A 22,896-nucleotide genomic window follows, 5' to 3' on the forward strand; every position below is an offset into this window, starting at 1 on the left:
GCTATCTTAGAACCTTCCATTTTTAGATGCCAAAACTCGGTCTCCAATCTCTGAATTTCAGCGCGAGAACAGTACTTCTTGCGCATGAGTTCTTTCAACTCAGTCCAGGTCAGCGCGTAAGCAGCAGCTTCGCCAAGTGTTTGGACTTGTAGATTCCACCATGATAGGGCTCCATCCAAAAATAGCCCTGAGATGTAAGTGACTTGTTGATCCAGCGCGCATTTGCTCATGCGAAGTACGGACTCGGTTTTCTCAGCCCAGCGGACGAAAGCAACAGCACCACCTGTGCCATCGAAGTTTACGGGCTTGCAGTCCAAGAACTGTTTGTAAGTGCACCCATGCGGTGGATTTTTGTTGTTGCCCGTGTTGCCGGAGTTGCTTCCACTCATTCCTCCTTGAGAGGCAGCATATTGAGCAATAGCGGCAGCAATGACTTGCTGTAGTTCGTCCTGAGTCGTAGGCATTGGCTGAGGTTGACGTCTTGGCGGCATCTTCTAAAGATGTATACGTCGGTCAGGCCATAATAAGCATACGTATATAGTAATAGTAATAGCACATAACATCTCATGTTATCAATATATCACACACAACATCCCATGTTTCGATCATTATATACACAACATCCCATGTCCCAACATCCCATGTCACAAGTATTATATACACAACATCCCATGTCCCAACATCCCATGTCACAAAAATATAAATAAGCAATCAAGTGAATCAGATATGGTGAGAATACTGCGATTGCCATATATATCGAGACCACAATGTAGTAAGTGTATCAGTACATCACTGTGTCATACAATCATCAATCAATTAGGGGCTACATCACCCCTGTACAAAAGCTGTATCATGTCACATACATCAAGTACATCAAATAAGTATCAACAAAAGTCAGTATCATCAGCTGGTCTCCAAAATGCTGTGCAGTCACAATCGCGGTCGTCTCACCAACGTCTACCTATATAGCACTGATGAGCTCTAAGCGGATGGCGGGGGAGGAGGGGGAAAGTGAGGGTAAAGCAAGCGGCGTAGCTGAAGCCAGTCCTCCTCCATAGCCTGCTGAGTGCGAATAACGGAAGCAACCTGCTGCTCTAGTGTAAAGAGACGAGCAGCAAAATCTGGGGGTAAAGATCGACTTGGCTGAAGAGGGGAGTGTATCTGACCATGGCATGAACATGGTGGCATCTGAGCTCTCTCGAGCTCCTGGAGACGCTGCGTGTGCGACTCATGCTGATGAACGAAGGACATCAAAACGTCCTCTATAGTGGGTCCAACGTGAAACGAATGATACGGATCAGTAGGTGGCATGGCTGATGGCGTCGGCCAAAGCAGAGGCTCACTGGTGGGGTCAAATGGTGCCACATGAAATGGTGAAGTAGAGGATGGAACAGATGACATCTGAGGCATGAAGGGAATAGACATCGGTACGTGCCCAAAAGGATGGGCTGAGGAACCCTCTCCAGGCCTCACTGGAGGTACAAACTGAGGAACCTGAAAAGTGAAATCAACAGATCGTGTAACAGGGATCTGAGGGGGCAAAGGTGGGACGTCCTCGTCAGCAGGTATCCAACCGTGCTGAGCGTCCTCATCGGGTGGATCCATATGCTCTGCAAATAGTGCGTGCTCTGGCTCGAGTGGAATGGGATCAAATGGAGGAGCAACGACAGGATCAACGGGTGCAACATGATCAACAGGATGGTCAACAGGGATATCAGCAATCAAAGGGGGATCAACAAAAGGATCAACAACAGGATCGATAGCAACAACATGATCACCAACTAACAAAGGAACATCATCAACAGGAAGATCGCCAACAGGCGGGTCAGCTATAATGGGCTCAACAGGAATGCCAGCATGTACCAGGTCATGCTCATGCATAGGATCTAGAGCAGCTGCCTGCTCAGGAGCCAAGGCAGGCTCATGGTCATCAAAAGCCATATCGAAGTCGAACTCAGGATCAATAGGGTCAACGGGATCAGCGGGGTCCTCCACGAGCTGGTCCATCGGGATAAACTCAATGTCGTGATCCGGGTTGAATCCCGGAGGGAAAATGGGATCCGAATCCTCTATGTCGTCATGCTCAAATGCGAAGCTCGGAATAGGTGCTGCTGAGGATGCCTGGTCAGGATCCGAGTCGTGTGTGAAATGCTGTGCGCCCACCTCGTGAGAAGGTGCGGATGCCACAGACTCAAAGGAGTCTGGGACCGGTGAATGTGCGGGCGAGTCCTCAGCAGGGGCGTCAGCGATCATCAGAAGATCGCCAGTGGGAAGAAGAGCTGCATCCGGAATCTCATCCTCAAAAGGCTCGTCCTCAAACAAATCGATATCGCCGTCAGCCTCGGCGTCGAGTAGCAAGTCGTATGCGGGATAGACAGCTAAAGGAATAGGAGCTGGTATCACAACTAAGGGTAAGTACTCAGCAGGAGGGTCATCAATAGGCTCATCAGCGCCGTCGGGCAGAGCGAAGGGCTGGAAGTCATCGTCATCAGTGCTCGTGAAATCGGAGGTATGCACCTCGTGCTCTGAGGATATAGTGTCGTCAGATACTATGGGTAAAGGTCCGGTGGTATCCGAATCACCCGTGCCTGGTGAATCCATGTGTATGTAACAAACACAAAATATGCACAAATAATCAGTAAATCGGGTAATCACATAAGCTACCAAATAATAATCACATAATCCTCCTAGTCCCACTAGCCTCCCAGCCTCCCAGACTGTCCTTCCTAGTCCCACTAGCCAATTCTTCCCAGCCTCCCAGACTGACTCCCTAGTCCCACTAGCAAATTCTCCCAGCCTCCCAGACTGACTCCCTAGTCTCACTAGACAACTACCTCGATCCATTAGATCGAGCCTCGGCCTCCCAGACCGAGCCTCAGTCTCCCAGACCGAGCCTCAGCCTCCCAGACTGAGCCTAACAATAATAAATAAAATATGCTCAACATTTGTTTATAAAAACGTTTTGGATCTGGACTTAAGTGGTATGCAGTAAAAATGTTTTCGTGAGAGCCCTAGTGATCATAGTCTAGACTCAAGAAGGAATCCTAGTTCGCTATGATCAGGGCTCTGATACCAAGCTGTCACACCCTGGCTTTGCGGAAGCGTGGTTAATTTGGTGTGACTTCTTAATACCATAGCTTAATCATAACAAAGCTATATGAATTAAAAATATGCAAGATCATCCATTAAAATAAAAATCAAAACACTGTCTTAACGGGTTAACACCCAACAACCATAAACTTGTCTAAACATTACAACCCAAACATAACATAAACATGATTCAAGGACTGTGACTTGTCCAGGAAAGAGTCATATTCCCCGAACCCTGGATGACCCTGGTGACTTATGCAGCGGAAAACATGCCATACCGTGCCAGATCTTTAATTCCCTGAAATACATGTAAGTTGAAAAATCAACAATAATGTTGAGCGAGTTCATGCGAAAGTGAGTAAATAAACCTTTGTATTTATCAAAACCCTGGTATGTAGCAAATAAGGAAAAAGAGATCACCAATGGTTTGCAAGGCCATTGATATGTGTGAAGTGCAAGTAGGAAGACTCAAACCTAGCGGATTTTGCGTCGGGCACAAAGTCACCCCGAGGCCCGTTATGCTGGACCTGGAGTTGGGCTCGCTACACCCAGATAGATCTACCGCTTACGTCCCTCGGTCCTACCATGAGGATTAATGGCCTCCAGTTCCCGCCTACCCACTCACATGATCTAAGTAATAACCCTCCTTACGCTAACCATACCATGTATCAAGTATTTCATAATCATAGTAACATGTATTTCACCCCCGCAGTTTATAAAACTGAAAAGAGTTTAGAGAAAAAGGGGGACATGAACTCACAGTCAGTGCGTCGCTATACCAAGTACTCCAAATATCCGATAGCTGTGCAACGACCTACATGTGCTAATTCTATTAGACGGATGGCCGTGCCTTAGCTTTATAGTTTACATTTTGGGAAACAGTTAGACAACCGTTCCTTGTATATACTTGGTAATTAATTTCCTTCTCAAGGGTGGAGGATTTAATACATGTGTATTTGTATCATATCATTAAGTCCCACTTAATATATTTTTACTTCTCATTCCAAAATATAAATATTTTCTTCAAAAATATTATATTTTCTCTTCACATAATATTTTCCAAAATAATACGTTGACAAAATACGCGTTTATGAATATTTCCGCATAACGCGTAGGTTATGCTTTAACGATTATGTGGTAATAGTAATTACCGTTGTAACTTATATGTTTGTCGTATAAGCGTTTGTATTATTTTGGGTTCGTCAACGTTTGTAAATATTATTTTTACTCTAAAAATAATATTTATATATTTTCACAAAATAATCATAAACAGTGTGGTGAAAAATATATTTACCGAATATATATTTATCACGTTTAGTTTTGTGAAAATCCTACCTCCGAATATTTGTAAATAAAGTCATGGCGAATTATTTTTGAAAATATGTCAAAAGTAGTCTAACACTTGTAAATAATTATAAGTGTTAGATTTTAGAAAAATTTCGCCAGAGTTTCCCCTGTAACTGGAGGTGGCCACGCTTTCAAGCGTATCATTTTCTTTTACAAAATTACTTCAACACTTCTTTAAATCATCCAATCAATTTCCAACACATCAACTAGTTTTCAACACATCAAACTAGTTGACTAGTATGTAAAATCGCATTATTACATGAACTTGTAGTTTTTCTGAAAACTATTGTGTAGATCTCGTTATATTTAGTGGATCTATGTATAAAATAGTTTAGTCTTGTAAAAACCCCGTTTTTAGAACAAATCTTCCTTTACAACTTCCCGTCATCTTTCTCAAAGATTAATATTTTGTCGAATACTTCTTATTTCATAAGTGTTTATACACTTGTGGTTTGTAAAATCACCTTTGTTAGTTTGTCATCCAACTTATATAAAACATGATTTTCTCGACACTTGGTTCTACGAATATACCACTTGTACATACGTAGATCCGCTAGTTTTAAACACCATTTTACTAGTAATAATACTTTTACACAAGTTCATGTTTCTCGTGTGGTGGAGTTTCACCTTTTAACCCTCGTACCGATAGAAACAAGCTTATGTCAAGATCTATGATCTTAACAAAGTCGGGTTAAACGATGATAAGAGCCACCACATCGTAGATCGGGCCTCAACAATCAACATATTCAAATACTACAACTTTTACACATGTTATGAGCTTTTAACCAACAAAATTCAAGTTTTAGTAGACTTTAGAGATTCAAAACGCATGATTCCGACTTTTAACCGTTATAAATCATATTAACCACTTTAGATATGATCGAGAGTGAGTTTTAAACATTATACCTCTAGCTCGGGGCTAGGGAAGAATCTAGGCGAAAATGTGGTGGATAAAAGCTAAGAAACGAGGTCCTTCCACTTCCGTTTGCTTCAAGCTTCCTAATACGTGACCCGTAAGCCTTGTAGATACTTGGAATGGATGAACAAGAGCTCGACAATGGATGTGTGGGTGGATGAGAGTTCGGCCGAGAGTGGGAGGGGAGGAGAGTGATTTTGTTGGTGATTGTGATGTGTAATAATCTCATGAGTTAGTGAGGGTATTTATAGGAAAAATCATGTGCTTAATCCATTGGTTAGTATGTCATCTAGATATCCACACAATCAAATAAAATAATCAACTTTGTACTCTCTTGGTTCCCTTGGTTTGGCCGATTTCCAATGGGGGGGGGGTATCCGGTTGGTTTTCAATTGATTAGTTAGAGTTCAGTTACATCTAATAAGTTAACTTTAGGGGTTAACTCCGTTAGTTAAGTGTTGCGTTATATCACGGGTGTTAGGGTAGTCAGGGACCCTAACTGGCTCAGAAAAAGGCTAATAATATTTCTGGCAATATTTTTATGTTCCGGGTATAGTCCGGTTGTTCGGTTGGATAGTAATCCGTTAAAATGCTTAAGTAATCTTTTAAGCGTCGTAAATAATATTTTTAGCGACACAATTTATTCTGCAAAGTGTCAGGAATATTTCCTCATGTTTTGGCACTTTATTAGTTAGCTAGAAGCTAGTGAGTTAATAAAAGTGTTGTGTTTTGTGCTTAGAGTACGTTTTAGGCACATCCAATCATTACATCTTATTCCTAGAGACGCAGTTATACAACCCTTGTATCCCTACACACACTATGGGTGTAGTAAAATATTTCTGGCTCATACAGGCCTTTAGAGGCAGTGTCTGCCTGATGCTGGCTATATCAGCATGTTCAATAGGTTATCCGTTCAAATGCTACTGTGCTTTTGTGCATCATGTTTGTCACTAGAGTTTAGTAAGTAAATAATGTAGTGACGGAAATTAAAGTATGATGCAGATATGTACAAGTATCAACAGTCAAGTAGCAGTTCATCAGGAATCTCAGTCAAGCACAGTAATTAGGCAACAATTAATAGTTAATTAAGTCGTACGGATACCTGGTTTAGTGAGGGTTGTCACAACGTCACCGCCAGAAGCGGGGCCTACCATAATTTGCATTAATAACTTAATTCATTATCTTCCAATAATCCGACCCTTTAGGATTGTATCCTTGCTGACTCAAACTACTGGGTTGAGGGTAACGTCGCCTTCAAAAGAGGGGCCTACTACAATAACTAAGATAATCTCTTAAACAAGTGCAAAAGTGCGAAAATAATCAAAGGTTATACTAATACACGAGTCGGATCTAAGTGATTCATCTTGTCTATCTGTTTTTATTTTATTTTATTTTTCAGCATTTAGTTAGTTTTTATTTTCTTAGTTTAAAAACATTTTTCGAACTTTTTGATTTGATTAGACGTTGAGGATAAACCGGTATTAAAAGCTCTTGTGTCCTTGGACGACCTCGGTATCTTACCAACACTATACTACGTCCACGATGGGTGCACTTGCCCATATATGTGTTTAGTGTTAGTGAATATCGTGTTTTATAAATTTAAAACTTGGCTAAAGGTGTAAAAAGGGCTTAATTATATATCTAAATTATATACACACCAACACACATCAGTTATCCATTTTAGTCCCTTCTATGTTTCTACTACCCTCTACTTTGGCATTTGGCGTTTTAACCCCTACCTTTTTACTAATTTAATTTTATATCAGTAACTTTTGTTTGTTAAATTATTTTTATTATCTCTATCATTCTTTTACTTTAAAAAAACATTTTTTACATGCATATTTTTATGTACGTGGCAATATAAATATGAGTGTGTCTACATTACGTAAATTTTTTTTTTTGAGACAAGTCAGGTCAAATATAATACATTTTCGTTTAAAACCATTTTTACTTGCATATTTTCGTGTATGTGTCTATATTAATTCGAGTTGGTCTACGTTTCGACGTAAACTTTTTTGGGAAATGAGTCAGGTCAAATATAATAGGTTTTCATGCTTATTTTTATTTATGTTTTCGTAAATTTTGTTTAGAAACGAGTGTTGTCAAATTGTATTTTTCCCTTTTTTTAACCTCTAATATATTCCATATAATACGTATATAATACATTATGATTATATGGTATTAATTCGATTTACTTTATGTTTTGCTCCAATCGCAATGCTTATATAGGTTATACTGAGTTCAATTGAATACATCGAACATACACATTTTCGTATGATTAACGCATCACATAATGTTTGGACTAATCCATTTGATATTTGCGATGTGCCCGCACCGCAACGCGCGTGGGCTTATTACTAGTGTAATCATAAAATACATTCATATTATATCTTTTCTCAAAATTTTGAAATATATTTATAGAGTAAACTGCCATTTTGGTCCCTGAGGTTTGGTCACTTTTGCCACTTTAGTCCAAAACGCAAACCTTTTGCATCTGGGTCCCTGTGGTTTTAGTTTTATTGCCATTTTGGTCCAAAAATGAAATCAGGTCATATTTGTCTTATAAAATCCTGCAAATTTTTCATTTTCCTCAGGGGCAAATCAGGTCATATTTGTCTTATAAAATATGGTATTTATTTATAAAAAAGAGATGATCGTTTTGCCCCTGCGGAAAAGGAATAAAATAGCAGGATTTTATAAGAAAAATAGGACCTGATTTCATTTTGGACCAAAATGGCAATAAAACTGAAACCACATGGACCCAGATGCAAAAAGTTTGAGTTTTGGACTAAAGTGGAAAAAGTGACCAAACCACAGGGACCAAAATGGCAGTTTACTCTATATTTATATGTTTGGTTGGGCCTTTCATTTTTGGAGTTATCCATTTTAGTCCCATCTATGTTTCTACCACCCTCTACTTTGGCATTTAACGTTTTTAACCCCTACGTTTTTACTAATTTAATTTTTCGTCAGTAACTTTTGTTTGTTAAATTCTTTTGTCTATCTCTATCATTCTTTTACTTTAAAAAAACATTTTTTACGTGCATATTTTTATGTACGTATCAATATCAATTTGAGTGTGTCTACGTTTTGACGTAATTTTTTTTTGGGACAAGTCAAATCAAATATAATATGTTTTCGTTTAAAACCATTTTTACGTGCATATGTTCATGTATGTGTCTGTATTAATTCGAGTTGGTCTATGTTTTGACGTAAACTTTTTTGAGAAACAAGTCGGGTCAAATATAATACGTTTTCATGCTTATTTTTACGTATGTTTTAGTAAATTTTGTCCAGAAACGAGTGGAGTCAAACTGTATTTTTTCCCTTTTTTTAAACCTCTAATATATCTCATATAATATGTATATAATACACTAGTTTATAGTCCCGTGTCTTATACGGGTTGACTGATAAGATTGATTGTATTTGAAGAATAAAATAATTACAAAATTTGAATTATTCTTGATATTGCACATGTTAAAAATAAGTTTTGAAATAAACACATATTACCCTAACATGAACTATCCATACGAAGTTAAAGACAATATAGCATTACTCACTATAAATGACGTGCTTAAGCAAATACTTTATATTTATTTGTCACTTTAGTAATAATAATTAGATAAACATATAATATATATTTATATAACAATTAAATTTCTATATTATGTTATGATACCATACATAAATAATGTGAAGAAAATTCTTAAAACTCATCCTTATCTTGGGGAATGAAATGAAGTAGAAAAAAACCGATGAACATATAAAGGATTCTTTAAGATTTTGGGATGATAGTGAGAAGGCTCTTAAATCTTAATTGAGATAGAGTTGGTGGCAAAAAATGATGGTGATGGAGATGGATTGTGATGGGCAATGGTATATCTAATTCTAATAAAAAAATTCAGTTAATGTCATATAATATTCTCTCTTTCAATTCATTAATAATATTATTAATTAAGTAATTTTTGCTTGAATTAATAAATAAATTCATCACAAAATATTTAGTTGAAATAATCACTTCAATATATTATTTCTAATATATAAACTCAAATCCGAGTGTTATTATTTTACATATTTTTTTGTGATGTTGATATGAAATATTGATGCATACAATTAAAAAATAACATTTTTAATAACGTAACATTATAAAAAAATAACATTTTAATAGCGTAACACCATGTTTCTTAGATAATAGCAGTTATTTTTTCTCAAACTTGATTTACGCAAAACAGATAACGTAAACTAAACCATATGCTTATCCATTTTAAGAAATAAAAAAAATCATAGGTTTTAAAATTATAGATAATTTATATATTTTTAATCATAAATTAGAATTAGATATTAATTAATAATATCATTAATATTAATGAATTGATGGAGAAAATGTCATGTGGGGTTATGCTTATCCATTTTAAGAAGTAATAAAATCAAAGTTTTTAAATTATAGATAATTTATATATTTTTTAATTATAAATTAAAATTAGATATTAATTAATTAATAATATCATTAATATTAATGAATTAATAGAGAATATGCCATGTGACATTATTGAGAGTCTTTTATTAGAATTAAATTATGATTATACGGTATTAATTCGATTTACTTTATGTTTTGATCCAATCGCAATGCGTATATAGATTATACTGATTCAATTGAATACATCAAACATACACGTTTTCATATGATTAACGCATCACATAACGTTTGGACTAATCCATTCGATATTTGCGATGTGCCCACGCCGCAACGCGTGCGGACTTATTACAAGTGTAATCGTAAAATACATGAATGGGGTAAAATTTAGTATATGTAATCATAAAATACATTCATACTATATCTTTTCTCAGTTCTATATATAAATCAAAGTCGGTGGGGTTTCCACCGGCTTTAGTTGGCTCTTTCATTTTTGGAGTTATCCATTTAGTCCCTTCTATGTTTCTACTACCCCTCTACTTTGGCATTTGGCGTTTTTAATCCCTACCTTTTTACTAATTTAATTTTCTATCACTAACTTTGTTTGTTAAATTCTTTTGTTTATCTCTATCATTCTTTTACTTTAAAAAACGTTTTCTACGTGCATATTTTTATGTACGTATCAATATAAATTTGAGTGTGTCTACGTTTTGACGTAAATTTTTTTTAGACAAGTAAGGTCAAATATAATACGTTTTTGTTTAAAACCATTTTTACGTGCATATTTTCATGTATGTGTCTATATTAATTCGAGTTGGTCTACGTTTCGACGTAAACTTTTTTGGGAAACGAGTCAGGTCAAATATAATACGTTTTCATGCTTATTTTTATGTATGTTTTCGTAAATTTTGTTGAGAACGAATGGAGTCAAGTTGTATTTTTTCCCTTTTTTTAAACCTCTAATATATCCCATATAATATATGTATATAATACATTATGATTATACGGTATTAATTCGATTTAGTTTATGTTATCATCCAATCGCAATGCTTATATAGGTTATACTGAGTTTAATCGAATACATCGAACATACACGTTTTTGTATGGTTAATGCATTAGATAACTTTTGGATTAATCCATTATCGTTTTACTTAAAAATAAATTATAGAATACTAGAAGCTTTGAATACCAAACCAATGACTCGGCCAAACCCAAATAAATTATAGAATACCAGAAGCTTTGAATACCAAACCAATGACTCGACCAAACCCAAGAGACCATTCTACTCTTTTATTTTGTCTTTGATTAGAGCAAGCCCCACAACAATTACTAGGAAGTTTCCTACTTGTTGACTTGTTTATACTAGTTATATGAACGTTATTTGTAAATAATGCTATAAATAGGTCTTCGGTTTGAGCTGTTTTTAAGTTACAAGTTGGTGTTTCGAGTTCTGTTCATTTGTATCCTTTTTATCTGGTTGAGTAACTCTTAGCTCGACCCAAACGACCCATTTGTTGGAAATGGATCGGATAATCTCTTTGTTTTCATCTTCGGCTCTCCTATTGTTTATTTTGGTAGTACAAAATACGTCCAGTGTTTATGGGAATGCTGAAGGTACGAGCCAGTTTTTACTTGATTCACTTTACCTTAATGAACCTTGTCTAGCTACACTAGTAGAAAATTGAGTACCTACATTACATATCCCCCAAAATCCGCAAGAAAAGAAAATTAGTTAATCGTGGTTGCATAATTAGCGACGAATTACTGACGGAACCCACAAAATATAAAAATTTTATAATAAAATTACTTGTTTTTAACCGGTTTTGTGACAGAAAAATCTTCTTTGGAAAAGGATTTTTTATTCTTTTAAAGTAGTCACGTTGCTAAATGGCCATCAGAAATTCGTAGGAAATCATATTACAGATGGCCATATTTCCGAAGGAGTGTCACTGGGGATTTCAGTCGGTAGATGCCTTTACCGACAGATATCCGACGGACTGGGCCTTCGTAACACTTCTGTGTTAAGAATAATGAACATGGGGAATAAATAAACCTCATTAATATTATATAATACATATAAACTCAAAAGTAACAAAGAAAAGTAAAATAAAATAAAATTTTGTAATAAAACTTCATTAATCTAACAAAACTAAGATAAGCTGGTAACCTAGTTCTTGATGTGTAAGACAGGTGATGCATTGTATGCCTTAAAGAAACAATTAAAGGATCCTAACAATGTTCTGCAAAGCTGGGATCCAACTCTAGTCAATCCATGCACTTGGTATCATGTTACTTGCAACAATTACAACAGTGTTACTAGAGTGTAAGCTTCTTACCGGTTTGAGATAACTTAAAATAACAGTACTTTTTCCAGCCGTTACTAATTAGTCTTACACATAATTCTACGCCATGGGATTTGTTGAATACAGTGAACTTGGAAACGCAGGCTTGAGCGGTCAACTGGTTTCACAGCTTGGTCAACTTTCTAATCTACAGTACTTGTAAGTTATACTTTTGGTACATGTAGAAACAAGTTTGGAATCACCCTAAACACAAGGTGACACATAATTAGTGTGTCAAATATGATTAAAAAATAAACAAATATTATTTCAGTAATAATCTAATGTATTTAATAAACATATTAACACTTTGGGCTTCCATCCATTTGATTTGACACTTCGGGTTCATTGGTGCATGAAATAAGAATAGTCATGAAAGATCTTATTTCCCTTTGGTCTTAAGTTGATCAATTACACGAAATGATCATGACGACATTAAAATCACCAAGATGGCCCACAAACGTTAGACTACACGGAGTTGTTGATTTGTGTTCATGAAGATCTTTCAAAGTCGATTTTTATGTGTGACAGGGAGATGTATGGTAATAACATCACCGGAATAATTCCTAACGCGATTGGGAACCTAACCAACTTGGTGAGCTTGGATCTTTACTTGAATCGGCTCCACGGCCGCATTCCAACTGCATTGGGCAACCTTCAAAAACTTCGCTACCTGTATGATCCATCTCACATCATTCATACTTTTTTCTTGATTATCCTTCACTTTGGCAGTTTTAGATTATTAGTAACGTTACTGTTTTTGCTACTTTGTGTGCAAGAATAGTCGTCTCAACAACAACATTTTGACCGGAACAATTCCATTTTCGCTAACGACCATAACTACACTACAAGTTCTGTAAGTTGGCTGGTCTGCTTTTAACTGTTTCATGTATCTGATTTTATTTTATATATGGTTTGTTTTTTTATTGCAGTGATGTATCAAGCAACCGTTTGAGAGGATATGTTCCTCGCAACGGATCATTCGCATTTTTCACGCCTAGGAGGTCTGCTGTTAGTTACATGATTCGTGAAATTATAGAGGTGGACTTAAGATGGTAGAAATAAGCGGTTTGGGTAATAGTAGAAAATGCATACAGGGCAAATGGTTACTTTTACAGACTCGGGTCGGGTTAACCCAAAACATTTTTTCTCTTATATTTTTGTTTTATCTCTTCAATAACATCATTCTTTGAATAATCTAATTCAACATGTTTTACTCATTAAATGCTAAGTTTGGAAACTTTCTCACCCGTCTGAACCATTAACATAGATCAAACAAACTCATTCATTCTTAAGTAAATGAAGCGTTTATTGATTTATGTAATCACCTTTCTGCTATTGACTGCAAAATCTTGTATTGTTTCAGTTTTGCCAATAATCCTAACTTGGAATTCCCTCCGGATGCTCCTGTTGCCCCAGCCCCTGCTCCACTGTCCTCATAGTTTCCTTCAGGTATTTCATGTACGTTACATCCTCAGAGGCTAAGAAGAAACGCTCAATACACAATGTTTTTATAACCGAACTTAACATCCAACTGAACACTGTCCACTAGTCGGTCGGGATTTAGGACCCCTTGGGTGATAATTAACTTTACAATTTAATTAATATGGAAAATATAAAAGATATTAAAACTTAAGTATTTTTATAAGTATATTCATGATAGATGGTATAATAATGTATTCATAAATTTTAGCTATTTAGCATTATCAAGTTAACTGGTTATAGCTTTGAGCCTATAACCAAGTAGTCAAGGACGCAAGGGCATGGCGAAGCTTTTAAGGGGCGGGAGGGGGCGGTCGACCACCCGAATTTTTTCGCTCAGTAGTGGATAGTACGTAGTTTTCATATAGACTTTTTTGGGTATATACGTTTTCGACCCCCTGGTTTTATAGAAACTTTTAGGTCCGGTGAATTCCACTTCCCGATCAGAGATCTCAAGTTTTGTCACTAGTCATGGGTACAAATCTTACAAGTCCAAAAATTTTTATCTCAGCCCACCCAAAATTCTGTCATCGGACTCCGACCTACTTGTTTAACCTGGACTTTTTTTTAAACAAAATATTACTTAATTGTAAAAATAAGTTATTGTCTCACAATTTTGCATGGGAGATGCTTCGGCTCGGTTCATTACCGTATCGATATAATACCGGCACTCGATATAAAACTGAAAAAGAAAACAAAAAAGAAGTTGAAAAGAAAACTTTATTAAAGTTCAGAGGCAGTTTGATAACTTTGTTAAAGTTTAAGGTTTTAAGAATGTAAATTGATAAAAAAATGAAAAGAGAAAAATTAGATCAAGAGAAAAAATAGATCAAGTGTAAACGAATATTTACTAAATGATAAAAGACTAAAAGAGTAACTCTTCATTAAATCACACTTATATAGGAGAGAGTTCATTGAAGAATAGTAAGAAAGTGAGGAACTGAGGAACACTATTAAAAATTTAACTTAACATGTTAAAAATCAATTTGTTTATAATTTTTACCGCGTTGGCGTTTTTCCTTAACATGGATTTGTTATTATTGATTGACTTGAAGGAGTCCAATTAAGTCTAAATTGTGGCCCACAAACATCTCATTCAACCCTTTGTACATCTGACTAAAATTGACAAATCTGACTAGCTCACTAAGCCTACTTGTAAGCAACGAAGTTTGTTGTATTCAATGTGGACAAATCATTCAGATTGCTAGAAGAGAAAGAAACGTTTTTGTTCATATGTTTCTCACGCAAGTACTTTTCACTTGTAATAGTGCTTGATGATTCATAGAATTGAAAACCGAATAGACCATTAAACTCAGTGGTGGAACTAGCCCATTAATTCAGGGGTATCCCAAACTTTTTTTACCGTGCAATCACACAATATAAAAAAACAAAAATAAATAAATAAAGTAAAACAAATAGCTAACTAATTGGGCCATAATTTCAATCATGTTATTAATAATTTGGGCAATTGGGCCACTGTTTCAATCAGGCTCCTTTATACCACAAGTTTGAGTTAGTTAGGGGTATCCTTGTATTATTTTAGGGGTATCCTTAGTATAAAAAAAGAAAAAAAAATACACTACGAATACGTACTTGAGCCGTAGCCGTGCTACAGCTGCTAAAGCATTGGGTCCGCCCCTGATTAAACTAGTTCACTATATGTTCAACCGATCTGAAGAACCATATGATAATTACTTTAAAAATAAGAAAAGTGCAACGAAAATTATATGAAAATTTCCAACCGTTCTTGTTAGATAAAACTCACAAAGTAAAAGAAAATAGCTAACAAGGAAATAAAAGGGAAAACAAAAACAAAAGAGATTACTTTTATTTTGGTAAATATCTTATTTGTATATTTAAGACTGAATCATCTTTTTTGCATGCAGGGAATGGAAAAATCGAACAACTTCTTTAGCATATTTTACAAGAGTGACATAGTTGTTTGAATCTTATTTGACGTACAATAAAATTGTATTCCTTCTTGAAGTGTTGACTGCATTGAGACATTATAGTTGTTTTCTCATTGTTTTTGAGCTTTTGATTTTAATCGTCACTACTTATATTCTTCTCCTTAAATTCAGTTCAACCTTTAACTACTTTGAAAACTAATATTGCCAATGCAAGAGTAGGTTTAGATTCATGTAAAAAAAAGATGTTTGTCATGAAAAGTGTAACAAAGCATAGAATTAACCTTTAGGCATCATGTTTTGGATTTACGCATAATGTTTTGGGTTGTTTTAGAAAAAAAAAACACCAAATATTACAATTTAAGACACAATGCAACGAATTTTAGGCTTAAAACTTAAAACACCATGCCAAGAACGTTAAGTAGTGTGTTTTAGTTATGTTTTAAATTTCATGCCTATAATACATTGCATTGTGTTTTAAATTTTATGTTTGGTGTTTTTGTTGTCAAAACAACCCAAAACATCTGCTTAAGTTCAAAAATATGATGCCTACATGTTAATTCCTATGTCTTCTTATACTTCTTACGAAAAAGGTACTTTTTACAGGAACATCACCTTACCAAAGGATATTGGTGTAGGTTTTGTATTTCGTAAAAGGCATGGATATCTCTTGAATCGTGTAAAGAGCATTTACATATTGATATATTTCAATATTACTCTAAAAAACTTAGTTGGATAATTCAAAGATAAAAATAGCATAAATAGATCAAAGACTTTCTTTTATTAGTTGAGAAACCATCAATATCTTTAGGTGGTGTTTGTTTTCTCAGATGCAAAAAGTCTGTAGTCTGCGTACCACATCTGTAAATGTCTGTACGAGAAGAGGTGGACTAAATGTCTGCGGAGTGTAATAAAAAGAGTGTTTGATTATCTGACCTCTTTATCCCACTTCTCCAAACTTTTTTCCCTTTCTCTTCTCCCAAACCCCTTTCTCTTGAACAATGAAAACAATACGACTCACAAATGACACATTTTGACCACACCCCTTCAACTAAACAGGTGAAATCTTGCTAGCAGATGTGTTCTTGATCTTCAAATAATCAGTTGAACCGGAACAGATGGTGACGTCGTCATCGACGCCTGTGACGTGCGTTTGCCTACACTGCTATTGTGTTTTGTGATTTTGCGAGTACCACCACCGATCGGGATGTTGCGTAGAGTTCCGCCTTTGGTCCATTAACGGCGGCAGTTTTTGTAGAAATGGCGAGGCTATGAGAGGTTCTAGTTGTTGTAGTAGCAGAATTTGGTGTTGGCAGAGTCGCATCTAGGGCATTTGAGGTGCTCGTGCTCTGGTAACTTGTTAGGGTTCATATCTAGTGGAGATGAAAAGGTTGATGTGTCTCGATGCATTTGGGTTGGAAGAGGTGGGAAGACATTGGACCATGTCTGCGTGGGAAGAGGACGCAGGAAAGGTTTGAAGACATTTTTTAATGAAATGTCTTCTAAAAACAAACGGTCTGTAGAGCTAAACGTCCGCGCATGGTCTACGCGGCGCAGACATAAGAGGTCAGAAGAGATTTTTCTGAAAAAACAAACACCCCTTAGTTGAAGCGAAACAACTCTTCGTGAAATGTATATCTGTTGTTAAAATGGCTGACATGTATTTGATTACCATCAATAATAACTCTATCAGCCAGGAAGACCTTCAATGGAAACTTCTTCAGCAATAACTTAGGTGCTGTTTGTTTTTGCAGACATAAATTGTTTGCAAGCTGATTTCATCTGTTTTCATGTCTGCAACTGAAGATGTGGCTGAAGCTCTTCAAGCTGAAAATATAAGACTGTCTGTTTTTATAAATTGATACCGTCTGTACAAACTACATGAACTTTGTTTTATTTTCCAAATCAAAACATCCTAAACCAATTACCTCCAAAATGTTTTAAGTTCATAACATCCTAAACCAATTACCTCCTCTCTGCCTTCTCTCTTGATCCTGTCATCGGAGCCGGTTCCAGCCGACACTCCGACGCCTTTTTCCGGCAAACACACCCACCCGCAAAACACCCTCCTTCTTCCCTATAACACAAATTTAATGAAACCCAAATGCTACTGATTCATAAAAAGTTGAACACCAAATACCTGGAGTGCTTTAAAAATAAATAAATAAATAAACTCTTTGAGACAAAACATCAAACACCTGGAGTGCACTTATGTCTGAGGCGACAGCCGGCGCCGGTGACCTTACGGCAGTGGTGGTGGTCCAGTTTGGGTTCAAATTTGAGTTCAGAACGTATATGAGGGAGGAGGGTGTTTTGTGAAGATGTTAGAAGAAAGGGTGTCATAGCTTTTTTTTAAGCTGAAAAAAGTCATTTTTAGATCTGTTTAAAAGAAAAAAACAAACAGTCTTCAAGGGTAACGTCTGCACGCCTGCAGACATCAGCTCCCTTGAAGATGTTTGAAGAAAAAACAAACACCACCTTAGTTACTCCTAGTAAACTTCTTTAGCAATAACTTAGTTACTACTTGTAATCTGTTGAGTTACTAATGATATGATTGCCCAAGTTGTTGATGCACACTTACTTTTAATACCATAAGTAGCTATGATCATGATTATTTTCAAGTTGCTACGATCACAGTCAGATAGCACAAGTTACTATTAGTTGTAGTTGTTGCTTATAGCACATTGCGGATCCGGTTAGTGTTCATAGCACAACCTGTTGGTGACGTAGTTGCCAACTGTGACACCCAACAAATAATCACGTTATCCATACATCTTAATTAATTTTGAGTCTATAAGGTTGCATTAGAAGTCTACCATATCGCGTAGCGGTAAAAATATTATAAATGAACGCTGATGATTACCCGATGAATTTTAATAAATGAAATTGTTCTAATATAGCTGGAACATTAAATTAGTGGAATTATTATGTGATTCAACGCAAAATTCACCTATTAAAACGCTAAGGGAATGAACAGTAACAATAAATAAATATTAAAAAGAGTCTTGAATGAAAAGTAATAAAAATAGATATGAATGAATAGTATTGGGTACCGGTACCGGTATCAAATTTATCAAACTGAGTGTATTTTCGGTATTCGTTCGGCACTGGTATTCATCGGGTTTTACCCTCAAATACCGGTGCTGTACCAGTATCGACCGTATCAAGCCGTACTTTACCAGGTATATTCGGTACCGGTACCCATTTTTGGGGATTTCGGTAACGGTATTTTCGGTACCGGTTGGTACCGAGCTCATCAAATCCTGTAGCAACGTAGCAATGCAAGTAATTGAACAGTTTAGATTACTTTTCATACACACAGTAAGTAAACTATATTTCGTTTAAATGAGGTTTTATATACACAACAACTTATTTTGCTTTATTTTTTGTCTTTTTACGTAATTAATGAATTGTAGCATGTAAATTAACTTGTATATTTAGATTATTGATGAGAAAATCGTATCAAATCCTATAATCAAACCGGTATCGTATCGGTACCAAATTTACTATACCAAATCATTTTCGGTACCAATTTGGTACCCACCTTTTGGCGTTTTCAGAATCGTTACTTTCGGTTAGACACCGTTCTAGCACCATACCTATATTTATTGATTTTTACCTTCAAATACCATACCTTATTGTACCGAGCATTTTCGGTGCCGGTACCTAATTTCGATGATTTTCCAGATCGGTACTTTCGGTGTCGTTACAGGTACCGAGCTCATCCATATTTTAACGTGTTAGCACCGTAATAACTGAACTGAAAACAACCGAATTTCCAATGTGAAAACCATAAGTTGATAAATTGATGTCTTGTTGTCCGATTTTCACGTGTTATCATTAATTCTATCACCAATTAAAATTTCTGCACCCAAATTTAGACCATGTGTAATTATTTAATGAACAATCTATAGTATATTAAACATGATTAGAGGCTTAAAACTAGGGATGTCAATCGTGTTGGGTTGATGGGTTTGTGTGTTAACAAGTTGCGGTTTGGTGGGTACGTAAACCCGAACACAACCCATATTATTATTTGAGTCAAAGATTTCAACCCTAACCCGCACATATATGAATTCGGGCCGACCCGAACATGATCCGTTTAACCTATATATTTTAAATGAGTCATACAAGTTGACGATTTATAAGCGAGTTGTTGGGTTTTAAAACGAGGTATCGATAACATGTTTGATGGTAAGTATGAGTGTGATAAGTAAATAATATAATGTGTCAAAACTAATATTATTATGACTAATCATGTAAATTGAAAAGGAAAAAAAATATAATTTTTTTTTTTATTTTTCTAAATAGTTAAACAGGTTAACGTGTCAACCTATTTTTATACGGGTCAACCCGAACCTGACATACTTTAATAGGGGTCAATCCCAAACCGACTCGTTTTTTAAATGGGTCATGTTAGTCAACCCTAACCTATTTTCTGTCGGGTTTCGGGTCTTGTCAAGAATTATTGCCCTATTTAAAACTACATAAAATACCCATATTAGCCGTAATAACAATTTTAATGTCCATGAGGAAGCCTTCAAATGACTAGATCCAAAAATCACTCATGACAACCATTCTTTCTTCTCTTTTTGGCCATGTACATCTTACCCCACCCAATTTTTTTTGCCCTGGCTTGTAAAATTGTATGCATGCCTTGGGAATGTATTTTGTAATCATGATGTTTGCAAGACCACTTATTTATCATGAATATACTACATTTCACTTGAATCAAACACAACTCCCTTTCTTCTCTCTATAACCTACTGCCAAGAACGCACCAAACCCAATTCCATTTTTCTTTCAACAAAACTCCATAATTAAGCCTTGAATCAACACATTTTGAAGTGCTTTGTATCGCTTGGAACTTAACTTGGAGCTTGCACCTCAAAATCCAAGGAGAAACCTTCATCCACACTCTTGATCGTCTTCCCTATCCTAGGCCTTGGCTAGTAGTAAACTTTAATCCCTTCCCTTGTTATTTTATGTTAATATGTCATAAATGTGCAAGATGAATCACCTAATGAGATGTTTTGATATGGTTTCATAAAACAAATGAAACAATAGATGAAATGGGTTTAAAAATATGTTTTGTACGATTTCCGACCGGGGGTCGAAAACGTACACACCCAAAAATTTCTATAAAACGGGGGGTCGAAAACGTATATACCCAAAAATTTCTACACGAAAACTACATACTCTCCACTACTGAGCGAAAAGTTCGGAGGGTCGGCCGCCCCCTTCCGTCCCCACTATCCTACGCCCTTGTGTACAGTGGCGGAGCCACACTTTGAAAAACGGTGTCGTCCGACACCATTGAATTTTGTTTAGCAAATACAACGTATAATAGGAAAAATTTGAGCGACACCATTGTTTTTTTTTACGAGCGACACCATTGTCTTTTACAAACGACACCATTGTTTTGTTTTCTTATAAAATAATTACATAATAAACATAATTATATTTCAAAAATTAATCCCAGTTACTTGAATTTAATTAGTATACTTTAAATCATTAAAGGTCCATGCTTAATTTTTATTTTTTCTAATCCAGTAAGCATTATAGCCTCATGTCTAATTGGTTTTGTTTCAATTGATGATCATTTGAATGTGCGTGCACTTGTTTGTTATAAGGGGGCGGAGTGGGTTCGAGAAACTCATGTGAGGAGGTGGTTTACCGATCGGTGATGTTTAGCCAGGGGTGTTTCGGTGATCGGGGAGAGGAGAGAGGTGGGGAATAGCGGTGAGTATTCACCGAGTTGAGGAAGAAGAGAGAGAGAGAGAGAGAGGGGGGGGGGGGTAATGGTGGACCCTACCCTTTTTCAACCAATCATATTTTTTTTTAATTCTTTACCACTCTCAATGTGTTTGTCCATTGCCAGTGATTGAGTGCAAAATAAGGAGTGGAGTGAGGACTTGACATGACATGATATTATTGGCTAGAAAATAACTTAAACACTCACTAGTTGTCACACCCTGACTTTTTGCGGAAGCGTGATTTGGTGTGACTTGCTTAATATCATTGCATTCAATCATAACAACAACTATATGATAAAACCGAAGATGTTAATCCATTAAATAAGTTTTAAAAACATAGCAACAACATTGTTTTAAAACATAGAATCAAATTCGAGTACAAATCATGCAACTTGTTTAAGAGTTCACAAGGACTCGACAAAAGACATTAAATAAAACCAGGTTTTGGAAGATGTGTCTCGTCCAGGATAAGACACACTAACCAAACCCTAAGACCATGGATGACATCTTTTATTCTCAAACAACACTTGGAACTTCCGAACGCCCGCCAGATCCACGTTTAATTCCCTGAAATACATGTAGTTTAAAATCATCAACAAAAGTTGAGCGAGTTCATGGGTGTTTGAATAAACCTTTGAAACCGTTGTAAAAATGTATGTATGTATATAAAACCCTGGTATGAAAGCAACAAGGAAAAACAGATCATTAATGGTTTGCAAGGCCATTAATATGTGTGACGTGATGCAGGAAGACTCAAACCTAGCAAATTTGTCTCCGGGAATAAGACATAGTCACCTCGTGGGCCACCCTGGTCCACACGGGTGTGGGCTCGCTACACCCAAATAGATCTATCACTCATGTCCCTCGGTCCTACAAAGAGGATTGATGGTCTTAAGCGTCGTACCAACCACCCACATGATCTAGCAGTACCCTTCCTTAGCTAACCATACCAAATAATAACGTTTGTAAACAGTTGTAACATGTACTTCACCCCCGAAGTTATAAAACCGAAAACAATTAAAGAAAAGGGGGAACATGAATTCATAGTCCTGCGTCTTCGAATCACAGTAACTCAAGCTTCGCCTAGCGTACACGACTACCTACAACGTACTATGATCTACTAGACGAGCGGGCCGTGCCTTAAATTAGTATTAATTAGTGTCCTTGAGTTACGTTCTTTGTGTCTTCAATATTATTCCATATTATATAATTATTTGTTAAAATAATAAATATTCTAACTTAAACTATATTTATTGAATTTTGGAATAATTGTCATAACAATATATTTTAACTTAATACTTTTCAAGTATTTATACTTATATTTCCTTCCCAAGGATTGGGGTATCTTATACTTGTATATTTTGCCATGTATAGGTGTCGTATTCCGGTGTGTATTTATACGTACGAGAATACGTATCTTTATTGTATTTATTAAGTATTCTTATACTTATTTTCGTATTAATTATTCCGGAATATTATCTTTAATCAAAGTTCACCAATATATATTTCCAAAATATATATTTCAATAAATATTACTTAGAAAAATTATTTATAATTTTTCTTTGGCAAAATATTTGTGTTTTCATATTTGTTGAGAAAATATATATTTCTTTCAAAAATAATATATCTTCTAAAAATTTCCGGA

The 22,896-nt window shown here is 35.8% G+C and overlaps 1 protein-coding gene across 2 annotated transcripts; it reads left to right on the forward strand.

Moving 5' to 3' along the window:
• The first annotated feature begins 11,185 nt into the window (after nucleotides 1-11,185).
• Nucleotides 11,186-15,664, forward strand: LOC110929182 (LRR receptor kinase BAK1). 2 transcript variants are annotated; one of them, XM_022172309.2, is made up of 8 exons: nucleotides 11,186-11,381; nucleotides 11,958-12,090; nucleotides 12,197-12,268; nucleotides 12,638-12,781; nucleotides 12,891-12,962; nucleotides 13,039-13,110; nucleotides 13,473-13,567; nucleotides 15,475-15,664. In XM_022172309.2, the coding sequence occupies exons 1-7, from the start codon at nucleotides 11,288-11,290 to the stop codon at nucleotides 13,546-13,548; spliced, it is 663 nt and encodes a 220-aa protein (XP_022028001.1). In that variant the 5' UTR covers nucleotides 11,186-11,287; the 3' UTR covers nucleotides 13,549-13,567; nucleotides 15,475-15,664. The 2 variants fall into 2 exon arrangements, with proteins under 2 accessions (XP_022028001.1, XP_022028000.1); XM_022172308.2 differs by having other exon boundaries at nucleotides 13,473-13,558.
• The last annotated feature ends 7,232 nt before the right edge of the window (nucleotides 15,665-22,896 follow it).

The sequence above is a fragment of the Helianthus annuus genome, chromosome 3 (genome assembly GCF_002127325.2).
Source record: "Helianthus annuus cultivar XRQ/B chromosome 3, HanXRQr2.0-SUNRISE, whole genome shotgun sequence".
NCBI lineage: Eukaryota > Viridiplantae > Streptophyta > Magnoliopsida > Asterales > Asteraceae > Helianthus > Helianthus annuus.

Bases quoted from the DNA above. Each gene is read 5' to 3' on its own strand.
- LOC110929182 (XM_022172309.2), top strand. From the start codon at position 11,288: ATGGATCGGATAATCTCTTTGTTTTCATCTTCGGCTCTCCTATTGTTT. The intron at 12,269-12,637 runs GTAAGTTATACT...TATGTGTGACAG, and splicing joins CTTTCTAATCTACAGTACTT to GGAGATGTATGGTAATAACA. The intron at 12,963-13,038 runs GTAAGTTGGCTG...TTTTTATTGCAG, and splicing joins ATAACTACACTACAAGTTCT to TGATGTATCAAGCAACCGTT.